The following is a 12,641-nucleotide window of genomic DNA, read 5'->3' as shown; positions in this document are numbered from 1 at the left end:
CGGCTATAATCGATAAATACTCGATGATTATAGTATCTTAACAGTATAGCCGTCCGGCTATACCCCAAAATAGAATATCTTAACAGTATAGCCGTGCGGCTATACGTCATAAATATAATTTGTTAAAAGTATATCCCAACAAAGGTTTTCAGAAAATGAGGGTTTGTTAAGAAAAATATTGGGCGCTAACTTGCACGAATGAGCCCTGGCACAACTGGGCTGGACTGCGTTAGTAAAAGATTCAGCAGATTCAAACCGTACGGGCCAAAAATCCAAAGCACATATCTGCGACGTCGTATCACCTTACGCGCCACCGCTTATTCATCTTCCCTGAAACGGTAGCTTGCTCTCTCTCTCTCTCTCTCTATGGACTCGTACACTCCCTTGCTGGAGAAAACCCGGGTTCCTCAACCGTCGCTCCAAAAATACGCCGTAATCTCAATCTTCTTGAAGCTCCGATCCGCCCCGAAGTATTTGGACTCCGAGTCCGAACCCGGAAGAGAAGCCATTTCTCAGTGCCTCCACTCCACCTCCCCAGCTGTTGTTGACCAATCGGTTCGCGAGCTATGCAGCCTCGTGACGGACTCCAAAATAGATATCTCTCGCGGGTTACTAGAGCTCCAGTCCGCACTCGAAGGATCCGGCCCGAAGTTCGTCGACCTTTTCGTCAAAGGTTTGGGGTATCTAGTTCGGTTAGGGTTTCAGAGGAGCAATGGCAAGTGGTCGTTCAGTGCCACGGAGACTCACCCCTTTGTTAAGGTAAAAGGAAAATAATGGTTCTTATTTAGACTCTGTTTGGTTGAACAGAAATGATGAATGGCATTGTATGGAAATTGGATAACAGGAATTGTACTGCGGAATGAAATTTTGAACAAAACGGTCTAGTGTAATTTGAATTCAGTTCCGAAACTAATGGGGTGTTGCACGTTTGATACAACCAAACTTAGTAGTAGAATTTGAATGTTGATTTTGTTGAATGATTTGAATATTATAAGAATGCAGGTAAATGAATGGAGAGTTTGAATCTTGATTCGGTGTGTGTTGATGGTTGACAGGTTCTGTCATGCCGACCCCACGCTGAGTCTGAACTTGTGCAGCAAGTTTTATTGTTTATGGCACATAATAAGCAGTTGGGAATGGTGGAAGTTTGTGAATTCTTAAGACCCTTCTTAAATTATTCAATCTTAAGGGTACCTTTTTTGGACACTTCATCCCTGTTTGCAAGGCATCTAATATCATCGATGGCCTCTCTTTGTTGTTCAATTCCTCTCGAGGCAATGCCTGTCCTTAAAATGTTAACAGACTATCTTCCATTTCTTCCGCACAAGAATTCACAAGTGAGTAGGCTTCTTCTGCTTCTACTGTATCGTGGTTGGGGGGAATAATTTAAATTTTGTGGGGGAGATGGGGTGTGATAACTGTTTCGACCTGGCTTGATGCTACTTAGGTTATTTCTTGAAAATTCTCAGGATTTTAGGAATTTCATATATTTTGCGGAATATATGGTGGATGCATATACAGTGGTTCTGAGGCATTTGGCTGGAACTGGATCGGTATATTCTTAGCCTTCCTCTTTGGTCGTGGTTTTTTTCTTCCCCTGGAATTAATGATAAAATCATTTTGTCCTGTCCTTGTTGGCAGCTGATTGCTGAGGCTCATCTCTGTGGTTTGGAACTGTTTGAGAAAATTCTTTCAATTTCTTCAGCTGCTCACATGCACTCTGGTTTGATTGAGCCCATACTTGAACTGTCCAAGCACTTATTGTTTGCCCAGAAAGATATTGGGTTGCATTATTTGCCTAAATTATCATCAGCTATGCTTACCTTATTTATTATCCTCGTTCAGTCAGAGCTTGAGCATGAACAACTTTCTACATTGAAACTTCTCCACCTTCTCTTGAAGTGGAAGTATGGAAATGGTATGTTCAAATTTTTTTTTTTTTTACAATTTGATAATCTCTACATTTATGCAATTTTGTGAAAGGTGTTGGTGTCTCTAAGAATCTATTACAGTTTGTTAGTCTGTTTATCTTACTACTTCTATGCCTCTAAGAATCTATTACAATTTGTTAGTCTGTTTATCTTACTACTTCTATGCCATCATGATGCTCTATTGCTTTTTGCTTATATAAAATTTTCTTTACTCTTGTAGAATATGTTGTTGACAGAACAGCATGTGTTCTGAGTGAGGAGCTTTTATTCATATTTCCTGTCATTAGCCTACTGTCATCTCCTTCTAAGTATGTCAAAGGAGCAGCTACAGATTTGCTTGCCATGTTAGAAAAGCTCTTAGTAACAGTTTTGATAGCACCAACGCATAAACCAAGCAAAGAAGCAGGGTATCCATCTCTAAGCACACCTGGATCTATTGTTTTTAGAATCTTACGGCATCTATGGTTTCAGGTGTAGTTACTTTTTTCTTCTTCTCATATCTGGAATTCTTTTGTTTGTTAAAATAAGGGTGTTTTAATCTTCTTGCAAAATCGAAGTATCCTGTCGTTATTTATCTTAGAGTTGTGTGAATGTGTTCTATGTTTTCAATTTATAGTTATTCGTTCTTGCAGGAGTCTAAGTTTGTAACCTGTTCTTAAAAGAAGTAAGAAAATAGTATTTGTCCGTATTGCATGTAGATTGACATTATTTTTACGGTTCTAATAAAAACCTGCAACTCTTTTCTAGCAAAGGATGATTGGGTTTTATAAAATATCAATTTTATGCTTTTCAGGATCCTTATTCATCGTCCAGTTTCTTCTTAAATTTTGCTTCTAGTGGTAAAACTGATGGCAAAGAGATTCATGGTGTATCAAGATCTTGGTCTTCTGAACTACGAGAGTACACTTTATGGATTGTTGAGAGACGAAAGTCCTCCCTACCTCTGTCTCAGCCTCAAGAAAGATTCATAACTGGTAAATGCTTAGAAAGCACCTGCATTTCCCTGAGTTCTTAAGCATGCAGTAACCGGTAGTTGATTGATTTGGTATATTTGTTGAAAAGTTTATTTCATTTGCATCATATTCACGTATTCCCCACTATGTGTTCTTGCAGGAATGCCCTTGTTACTCTGTGCCATTTCTGGTGTTTTAGTGATGCATCAGTCGCTGGGGAGCACTGCTCTAGATTCTTTGGCTGCTATTGCTACTATGGATCCTAAAGTGGGAGCTCAACTATTGCTGGCTATCCTATTTTACAATAACATGTTCACTAGAAAAGATATAAGTTGCTGTACTATGTTGGTAAGTATTCATTTTGTATCCTATATTCCTTATGTCTTATTACAATTTCAAGGCATACTTGCTTTTCTGTGTGGCTCTTCCTTTTTCTCAATTTTTTCTTAATTACTTCATTGAACTGTTACGGCAGCCAAAACTTTTGACAATGCTTCCAGCTCTTGCTTCACACTCTATGATGATTCCTCTTGTAGTTCAGACTATCTTACCAATGCTTCAGAAGGATGCCAAACCGTATGTACTATGTACTATTCTGGAATTTTTTATTTTTTTAATAAATAAATTTTAATTTTTATCTTTTTGAAATCCTTCATTTGATGTTCAGAACTTTATATGCGACAGCCATTCGTTTACTTTGTCAGACGTGGGAGACCAATGACCGTGCCTTTGGAAGTTTGCAGGTAAGATTCTTGTTGTGATGTTTCTTATATTCCTAGTCCATCTATCAACTTGAGAGTTAATGTTCTTATGCCAAAAATATATCATATCTGTCGTAGACCTGGGAGGGAGAGTGCCAATTTTCCAAGCAAGTTCATGGACAGGCTGAGCATGCTATAGAGCACAGCTAGATGCAGGCATGCCTTGAATTTGGGCACTGTAATGCTTGCCAGATCTTGTTCTAGTTGAATTTCTAGCTGGATGAACCATCTTATCATGGTTTGGAATTTGGGCCTCTCTGATGTTTCTCGGAGTAAACTTATTTATTTCAAACTTGTATGTAAAATTCCAACTCTTATATCTGGAGAGTTAACCTGATTAAAATCTAACGTCTCTCTACAAATATCCCGAGTCTGGTTGCAACCTGGGCAGGTTGGTTGGTTGGACATTAGGATACATGTAGTGGACTGTGGATTACCTTAGAAAGCAGTCTGTTGAAAACATGACGGGCTTAAAAAAAGAGTACTAAGTTGAAGTGGAAATGATAGTATGATTCAGATAATTTGATCCTTAGATTTAATACTGAATCCTTGACTTAGGAGAAATATCCAAGATGCTTGCTTCTTATTCTGTTGCCTTGCTGTTTCCCCTTTTTTATTGTTGATTTGTTCTTTTGTATCTTGCATTGCTTCTTCTCAACATTTAGGGAGTGTTGCTTCCAAAGGGGTTCACTGAATTAAAGTCTGAGAGAAATATATGCATCAGTATGGCCGCATCAATTCGGGATGTTTGTAGAAAAAATCCTGATAGGGGTGTGGACCTCATATTGTCTGTTTCGGTATGGTTTCTCTGGAAGCTTTTTTTTCTTTGTTTTCTCTATACATTCAGTTTTAAGGTGTCTTCTTTTTGCTTTGAATCAACAGTCTTGCATTGAGAACAAAGATCCTGTAATTCAAGCTCTTGGTTTTCAAAGTCTTGCCCATCTATGTGAAGCTGATGTAATTGGTAATCCTGTTGTCTATTAACTTATTTGGGATCCTTATGGTGGAAGACTGGGTCAGATGTCATAACCTGTAATTCCATTTAACTTAGAGCATGACTTTTTTGGCTATAATCAATTTGGCTTTGTTTTTTGCAATTAATGGGTGGAAACTATTTTTTGCCAGAAAAGTAAGAAAATGGTAGGAGGGGGTGGTAAGGAAAGAAGGAGATGACTGATTTTCCCTTTTTAAGATTTGCACCAACTAAGTGCACGATTGGGTTTAAGGGTCATATTTTAAAGTTCAGAGGCTAGTATGAGATATGACCTAAAGTTCAGGGGCTCTAGTGAAATTTACCCATTTAAAACTATTTTTTCTTTTTCAAATGAGTTGCTGTACAGTGTAGTGAGAGTAAATTCTATTCACATCTCCTCTTCAGATTTTTATACAGCCTGGGATGTCATCGCCAAGCATGTTCTGGATTATCGTGAAGACACAGTTCTTGCTCATAGGTAAGCCTGCCTAAGTATGAAGTGCTAGTTTACATTGTGTGGGCCTGCTTGACTATAGCATAAAGCACCTAATTGTTGCTCGCACTACTTTTTTCGGAAAGTTAAGGCTGGAGGTTGAGTTCAACTCATAGAGGGATATCCTGGTGTTTTGCAAAATTGACCGGATATACCTGAGTGTTGGGAGTGTTTGTGACAATATTACCAATTTCGGTGACTACCTGTTTATTTTATTTATTCGAATGTTAAAAACTGGTTGTTGTTCTTTAGTTCTGCCTTTTTGTTTTTGCAGATACATGGTTATAATTTTGATAATCTTCAAGGGTATTTCAATTATCTCTTGAAATTTAAAGATACTCAAGAGTCCTTTAATTTCTGCTTAATGGCAGCATTTGCCTTCTTCTGAGGTGGGGTGCAATTGATGCTGAAGCATATCCTGAAGCCTCAAAGAATGTCTTGCAAATCTTGTGGAGTGTTAGCATCTCTGGTCACCCTGGTCTGGAGTCACAATGGGCCAAGGCAAGGGCCTCTTCCTTAGAGGCCTTAGCCCAATATGAGGTAAATTTTCAGAATGGCTGCAACCTATGTATTAACCTTGTCCCAGTTTTGATGACTGCTCTTTGCTTGACCAGGTTATCATAAATCTTGTGATTTCTTTGCTTTGTTGGACAGTTGTCTAATATTAGCATCTTTATTATATATTTTCTTTTTGGCATACTCCTTACATGTTTTTCTTTATGTTATGTATATGTCTTCCTAGATATCACATATTGAACAGAACATTCAAGATTTCAAGAAAAGGACCACAGAGTTGCTTTTTTCTGAAACAAATATTACTGTACTGAGGGCCATGGAAGAACTTCAAGTCAAGATCATAACATATGAGCACCTGTAAGCAATACATTTCTCTCTCTAATCCTTCTCTTCTCAATTCTTTTCTCCAGTCCTTAATTTCCTTTACATGCTGAAATTAAAATTGTAGTAAACATTTTAATTAGTATTGAGAACATTATGTTTATATGGTTTAGCACAAGGCGAAGATTGGTTAAAGAGAAAAGGGTTTCAGGAAGTAAGATCGAGAAGCTGCTGGATGTGTTTCCTCAGGTGATCTTTTCTTCAGGTATTAAGAGATCGGTGTCTTAGATGTGGTTTGTAAAGAGAAGCTGGTGGACCCGTGCAAACATTTGCACACACAAATCCTGGTTACTTTTCTTGATTGTTCAGTAAAGAGAATGTCAAACTTTAACTGATACTCTTTTTGGACAAATTTTGAAAGGAAAATTGTGTTAAAAGAGATACAAAATGAATACAGTTGGTATCAGGAGAGAGTGTGTGTGTGTGAGAGGGAGAGAGAGAGAGAGAGAGAGGACTTGAAGTTTCGAAACTCAACTGAAAGGTTTATATAGCATGAAATTCATGTGTAAGGGACTTTACGTTTCCTTTCTTTTCATTACTGAATGCTGATTTTAGTTTTGTAGATGATTACTTCTTTTCATTAAATCCATGTCCTGAGAAGTGATTAACTTATTGATGACAGTGATTTATCAAACTTAATTATCTTGATGTGATCTTGCTATGTGTGACCTGCATAGCATATTGGCATCTCTCTTTGGGGTTGAGGCTCTGAGCATATGAAAGTTCATTTGTAGGGAAAAGAAGTGACACTAGAGAGTTACCTGGTGCAGCCCTGCTATGTCTTTCTTTCACTCCTAAAGATGTAAACACCTTAGGGACATCAAAGGTGAGATAGTTGAAAATTAGCATTATTTTCTTTCACTCCTAAAGATGTAAACACCTCAGGGACATCAAAGGTAAGATAGTTGAAAATTAGCATTATTCTTCTCTTTATTGTGCTTCAAATCTTCATTATTTTGTGTATAGGGATTGCGGGATGTGCATGCTGGATATGAGAAGGCATTGTTGGAAATAGCTTCATCTCTTCAGCTCTCGAGAAATATTTTTATTGCCCTTATTTCACTGCAATCATGGAAGTCCTTTGTGCGGCGTTGGGTGAGGGCAGATGTCTTGTCCTTTGATGCTAAAGTGCCATCTGTCCTCTTGGATAAAACCGCTAAAGCTGCTAGTGACATTCTGAAGGTTCACTGTCTTGTTTTCATTTAATTGTACAGAATTTACCCTCTAGATATCTGAGCCTGTGCTATAATTTCCTCCTTTTCTTTTTTTCTTTGTCTAATATGTAGAGTATGATAAAAGCAGCTGAAGAGGCTATTCCTCGATCTGCTGAAAACATTGCACTAGCAATTGGTGCACTTTGTGTGGTAAGAGTTCTATGTTGTGTGATATTTTATGTAAACTTCATAATCTGACTGCTTTGCATATTTTGTGTTTACTGTTAAAAGATGTATGATATGGTACCATCCAGTTTTAACTTTATCATTTATCTTTGATTTCCATTAGATGGAAAAGTTTGTTGGAATCTATTCTGCCCCATATACCTTGGGCATTTTTGGCATTATTTGAAGAAAACATCATATCATTTTCTTTTCAATATTGATTTTTGCTCACAGGTAGTATTTTGAGCATCGATTCATTGGTGTCATGACTCGTGAGTAGCTGGAATCCTGCTAACTTTAAAATAAAAAAAAAAGTAAAAACATTATTAAAAAAAGGAACAAAACCCAATATGCAAAGTATACTAGAGAAACACCTTGAGAAACTATGACCTGGTATTACAATGATCTAAAGAACTTGAAGGAAAAAAAGAAGAAAAAAAAGAAGCAGGAGTGACAAATAGACAGCATTATCCAACTAGAAAAATGATCTCAGAAACTGAAGCTTCAACTTAGTCAGTGAAGTTCTGACTCAAATAGCAACAAAAGAGGAAAAATAATTTACTCAGTGAAGTTCAAGTCTCTCCACGGTCTGATATATTGTCTCTTGCAGGTTTAACTTTTATAATTAGTAATGTCTCTATACTAGGTCTTACATGCTTTACTCATCCTTAAATTTTGGCTATGTTTGCTGTTTGTTAGGTCTTGCCTCCATCTGCTCACGCTGTTAAATCAGATGCCTCAAAATTTCTGTTGAATTGGTTGGTCCAGCATGAACATGAACACCGCAAATGGTCTGCTGCAATTTCTCTTGGATTGATCTCAAGTTGCCTACATGTAACAGATCATAAGCAAAAGTTTGAGAATATCACTGGACTTGTTGAGGTTTGTAAATTTCTATTTGACATTCTCAATTCCTTTTTGTTCTTCGAAAAGCTGGTGATCTCCCCCTTTTTCCTTCCCCTTGTTTTTTTTTCACTAATAGTGCATGCTTTCAGGTTATGTGTAGTAGCAATAGCACCCTTGTCAGAGGAGCCTGTGGGCTTGCCTTGGGTTTTTCTTGTCACGATCTTCTAACCAGGGTTGATGCTGGTGATAATTCTGACATGGACAAAGAAACAGGCAAGATGACGGAAGCAGACTTGCTTGGTATGATAGTTAAGGCATTATCACTCATGATAGGTCAGCTCACTCAGTTGCCATCTGATGTTATGGAAAGTCTGTCTGCCTACTTTCCACCTAACGCATTTGGTATAGATATGAATATAACTACTGAACTGTCACATGAGAACTCTGATGACTCTCTCGAAGATATCTGGGGTGTTGCTGGACTTGTTCTTGGTTTGGCGAGTTCTGTTGGTGCACTGTACAGAGCTGGGGCACATGATGCTGTTCTCAAGATAAAAGACTTGATCATTTCATGGATTCCACATATGACTACACCAGTTCAAGGGTCTCGGTCTTTTAGTGGGGGTTCTGAGATAGTTTTATCCATAGGATCCTGTCTTGCACTTCCCATTGTAGTCGAATTCTGCCAAAGATTAGAACTGATGGATGATAATGAAGTACGCCATTTAGTGAATGGCTACAGGGAGCTCATTTCTGAATTATTGTCTGTCAAAAAATCTGGCACCTTCTATCACAGCTTACTTATGGCATCTTGTATAGGAGCAGGAAGCCTCCTAGCCTGCATACTGAATGGAGGATTGCATTCTCTTGAAGTTGAACATGTAAAAGGTCTACTGGAATTGTTCAGAAAATGTTATTCGAATCCTTACCCTCCTTTAGTCCATTTGAGTGGGATGCTTGGAGTTGTTAATGCTATGGGAGCAGGTGCTGGGATCCTGGTTGACATGTATCCTCCAACCTCAATGCAGACAGCTTATGAACACAAGGTAGTTATATTTTTCTATTTTAAGAAAGCATATACAAGTTTTTGTTATTTTGTTCTTGTTCTGGTTCATGCAAATATATACTCTTGTTTCTGCTGAACAGGAATCTCGATATCTCATGGGCCCTCTACTTTCTAGTCCTACTTGTGAGCAGCATTTGACGTCGTTGATGCAGGATATATTTCTGGTTGCGCAGAATTCTGATGACCATCAATTGCAACAATATGCTGCATGGGCAGTTTCGTTTCTTCGAAATCATCTGTTCTCCAAGGAAGTTTGCAATTTTGACAATAGTATCAATAGCGATGGAGGTGGTTCAAAATCAGTTTCTCAAAGTTTTGCAGATGACAGTTCAGTTCTGAAGCTTTCTTCATGGCTGATGCATCTCAATTCTACCGAGGTACATCTCTTGCTACCGGTTTTGTAGTGGTCCACAAGTGTGCTTTTTCTTTCCTTTTTGGCGGATAACAGACATGATTACTTGTGACAAAACTGACATCAATTTTTTCACCGTTGAAGTGTTGATATAACTATTACATTTATTCTCTCATATACCTTGATATGAAGAAATCAATAAATAGGGGCATATGAATTCTTATTTTCACATTTGAGGATCTGTTCTGATTTTACACCTGAGATGTCAAATTTTCATATATTGCATAGTGTGATTACTTTTATGAAGGAATAAGGTTATGCATGAAGGATGGGAAATCAAGTAATAAAACACGTCAAGGATTGAACGAAAGATTGGTCATATGCAGTGTAGATCACCAAACTGACAAGTTACATGTATGTAGAAATAATATATCATAATTCATAAGTACCACATTGGCCAATAGATCAAACTTTTGTGGCCCACAGCATGGATATTCATTTTTCCTCTTCCTTTTGTGCCAGTTGTGCGCACACACACACACACACGCAAAGGATTTTGTTCTTTGTTTATTTTCCTGTATGGGTCTTTCTAATGTATTGAATTTTTAAATTCAGACAGCTAGTGTCGCTCATGTTGGCACCGTAATAACTGTGATAAGGTGCCTTTCACAAGCTCCTCGGTTGCCGGCCTTGGATTGGGGTACGATCATCAGACGCTGCATGAGATATGAGGCTCAGGTTGCTGAGTTGTTTCCAACAGATTCATCTCTTGAAAAAGGAACCCTAAGGGAGGAATGTGTAAAGTTCTCATTGGCTCATGCCAATAAATTTGATCAGCTCCTAAGTTTCCTGGATGAGCTGTCCAACGTGTCCAGATTCAGAACTCTTGAGTTGAAGCTGCAATCTTGTCTTCTGGATCATCTTGTAGACCTCATTAAAGTATTCTCAGGTTCCAGGCTTGAGAAAGTATTTGATGATGTGCGTAGCTACTTCTCTTCTGTTACTTCATATCAATCACATGGCACTGATGAGAGAAGCTTATTACGGATTTCATGCTGGAAGGGTTTCTATCAGTGTTTAGATGAGGCTTCTCTTGACTCTCTAGAGTACATATCCCAAATAGAAAAGGGCATGGAGGTGCTCTTTTCCTTGATGCCTGCAATGCAATTGCCTGCCATAGGAGGAGTAGGTCAGTTGCGTACTGTAGAGGAGTGGTCTGAGGCAGTTAGATGCTTTAGGAAGGCTCGGAAAAGTTGGTTGTTGGATTTCCTGCAGGTACTATAGATAATTAGTAATATCTGCTTTTATTGGTATGCGGTTCCCTACAGAAACTCTTATTATAGTTTGTTGTTTGATGAATATGCCGATAATGAGAATGAGTTGCAACTTGCAACCTTCAGAAAATCCTATGATATTTCTTCTGTTACTATACAAACTAAGTAGGAGTTAAATCAAGAAATTTATAGGGCTCTATCAATATGTCAATGCAGCTTGATTTATGTTGAACACCATTAAGATACAAACGCTTTAGTTGAACCTAATGGTGCACCTAATGTCCTTACAGGTTTCCCAGGAGGACCTGCAACAAAGAGATGGTCAGCTTATTGAAGTTATGAAAAAGGTTCAAACCAAAGCTAAGCTTGTTAGGATTGGTTCCATCCCATTGACTGAGCTGGGAAGGCTAAAAGCTTGGATATTGAACACAGAATCAAATGGTTAGGATCTTTCTAATTATATGTATAATTTTTAAATGGTAATATATGGTTAGTCAAAACATAAGAAAATAAAATGGATGTATCGTGAAAGGTTTGCTCGATGCCACAGTGCTTAATAGAATAGGAGTTGCCGTTACTGGTATTTGAAAACATCTCTAGTATGAGAATTTCTTACAATGCTGCTGGTGCCTTTGGACTTTACATATTTGCAGGTATGTGGGATGCGCTCATTGAAGTTGTAGCAGCTTTGCAACATGCAGACGGAAGTGTCAAAAGACGGTGGCTTGTTGATGCAGTTGAAATTAGCTGCGTATCTAGCTATCCTTCCATGGTAGGTGATAACACGTTTCATAGAGTGAATGGCATACCCCTACTACAGGGCTGTTGCCTTCCATTGAAATTCTAATGAAATTCATGCGAATTATGAACCATTTTCCTTGTTTGCCAGCTTGAATATCTCTGTCTTTTCTCTATTAAAAATTAACCTTATTCTCCTACAGGCATTGCAATTTCTTGGGTTGCTATCTGGTAGCTGGAGCAAATACATGCCTCTTCTGATTCTGGACCAAGATACTGTGCTGAGCGATTTACCTGTCACCCTTTCCTCTCTCCTCTCAGACTCTAGTTGGGGTGGAGTTGCGGAATTTGTTGTTCCTTCTCTGTTTGCATCGACAGAACGCATTTACAACTGGGCTATACATATCGCACGGTGTGAGGATTTGCCGCCTGACATGCAACCCATTGATAAAAGTGAGAATTCCATGGCTGTATTCTTATTGAGAGTGATGCATTGTACCTGTGTGTCTTTGAAGGATTACCTGCCTCTGGAGAAGCAGCTTAAGCTTGCGAATATGGTGGTTGCTTGACATACCTACCAGCATTGCCTATTTACATAGTGTAGTGGCTGTAAAAATGAAGAAGAAAAAAGAAAGTTATCTGATGCTTCTCTTTTATGACAGTTATCATCTACACCTGCTTCCATCCTTTACTAAATTGATAATTGGGAAAGGTCTAAAATATCGATAATATCATAATATCGACGAAATATTAAGCATATTATTGTTTTTTTCGGGTCTAGGATATTTTGGAACATATCCATACACCTATCGTATAATTATTGATAATATTGGAAAATATCAATGTCCCTGATTTCTCACATGCAAACAATCAAAACTTTCGCAATTTTTTTTTTTAGGAAAAAGTTTCACACTTTAACAGAAGGATCTGGAAGAACTTGGTCTTGTACAACAGAAAGTTAAAGGGAGTGTTGGAATG

The 12,641-nt window shown here is 38.1% G+C and overlaps 1 protein-coding gene across 1 annotated transcript; it reads left to right on the top strand.

Moving 5' to 3' along the window:
• The first annotated feature begins 204 nt into the window (after positions 1-204).
• Positions 205-12,324, top strand: RST1 (ARM repeat superfamily protein). The gene is made up of 25 exons (XM_021957469.2): positions 205-759; positions 1,056-1,337; positions 1,470-1,553; positions 1,642-1,918; positions 2,152-2,402; positions 2,725-2,905; positions 3,045-3,232; positions 3,360-3,460; positions 3,552-3,627; positions 4,311-4,442; positions 4,528-4,609; positions 5,024-5,096; positions 5,483-5,651; positions 5,854-5,984; positions 6,122-6,213; positions 6,743-6,834; positions 6,975-7,190; positions 7,295-7,372; positions 8,087-8,269; positions 8,383-9,279; positions 9,380-9,676; positions 10,267-10,926; positions 11,216-11,366; positions 11,579-11,697; positions 11,867-12,324. Exons 1-25 carry the CDS (start codon positions 367-369, stop codon positions 12,230-12,232), a joined length of 5,571 nt encoding a protein of 1,856 aa, XP_021813161.2. The 5' UTR covers positions 205-366; the 3' UTR covers positions 12,233-12,324.
• The last annotated feature ends 317 nt before the right edge of the window (positions 12,325-12,641 follow it).

The sequence above is a fragment of the Prunus avium genome, chromosome 3, assembly GCF_965620075.1.
Source record: "Prunus avium chromosome 3, drPruAviu1.hap1.1, whole genome shotgun sequence".
Classification (NCBI taxonomy): domain Eukaryota; kingdom Viridiplantae; phylum Streptophyta; class Magnoliopsida; order Rosales; family Rosaceae; genus Prunus; species Prunus avium.
The sequence above is the reverse complement of the archived record's forward strand: the minus strand, read 5'-3'. Positions and strand labels throughout refer to the sequence as shown.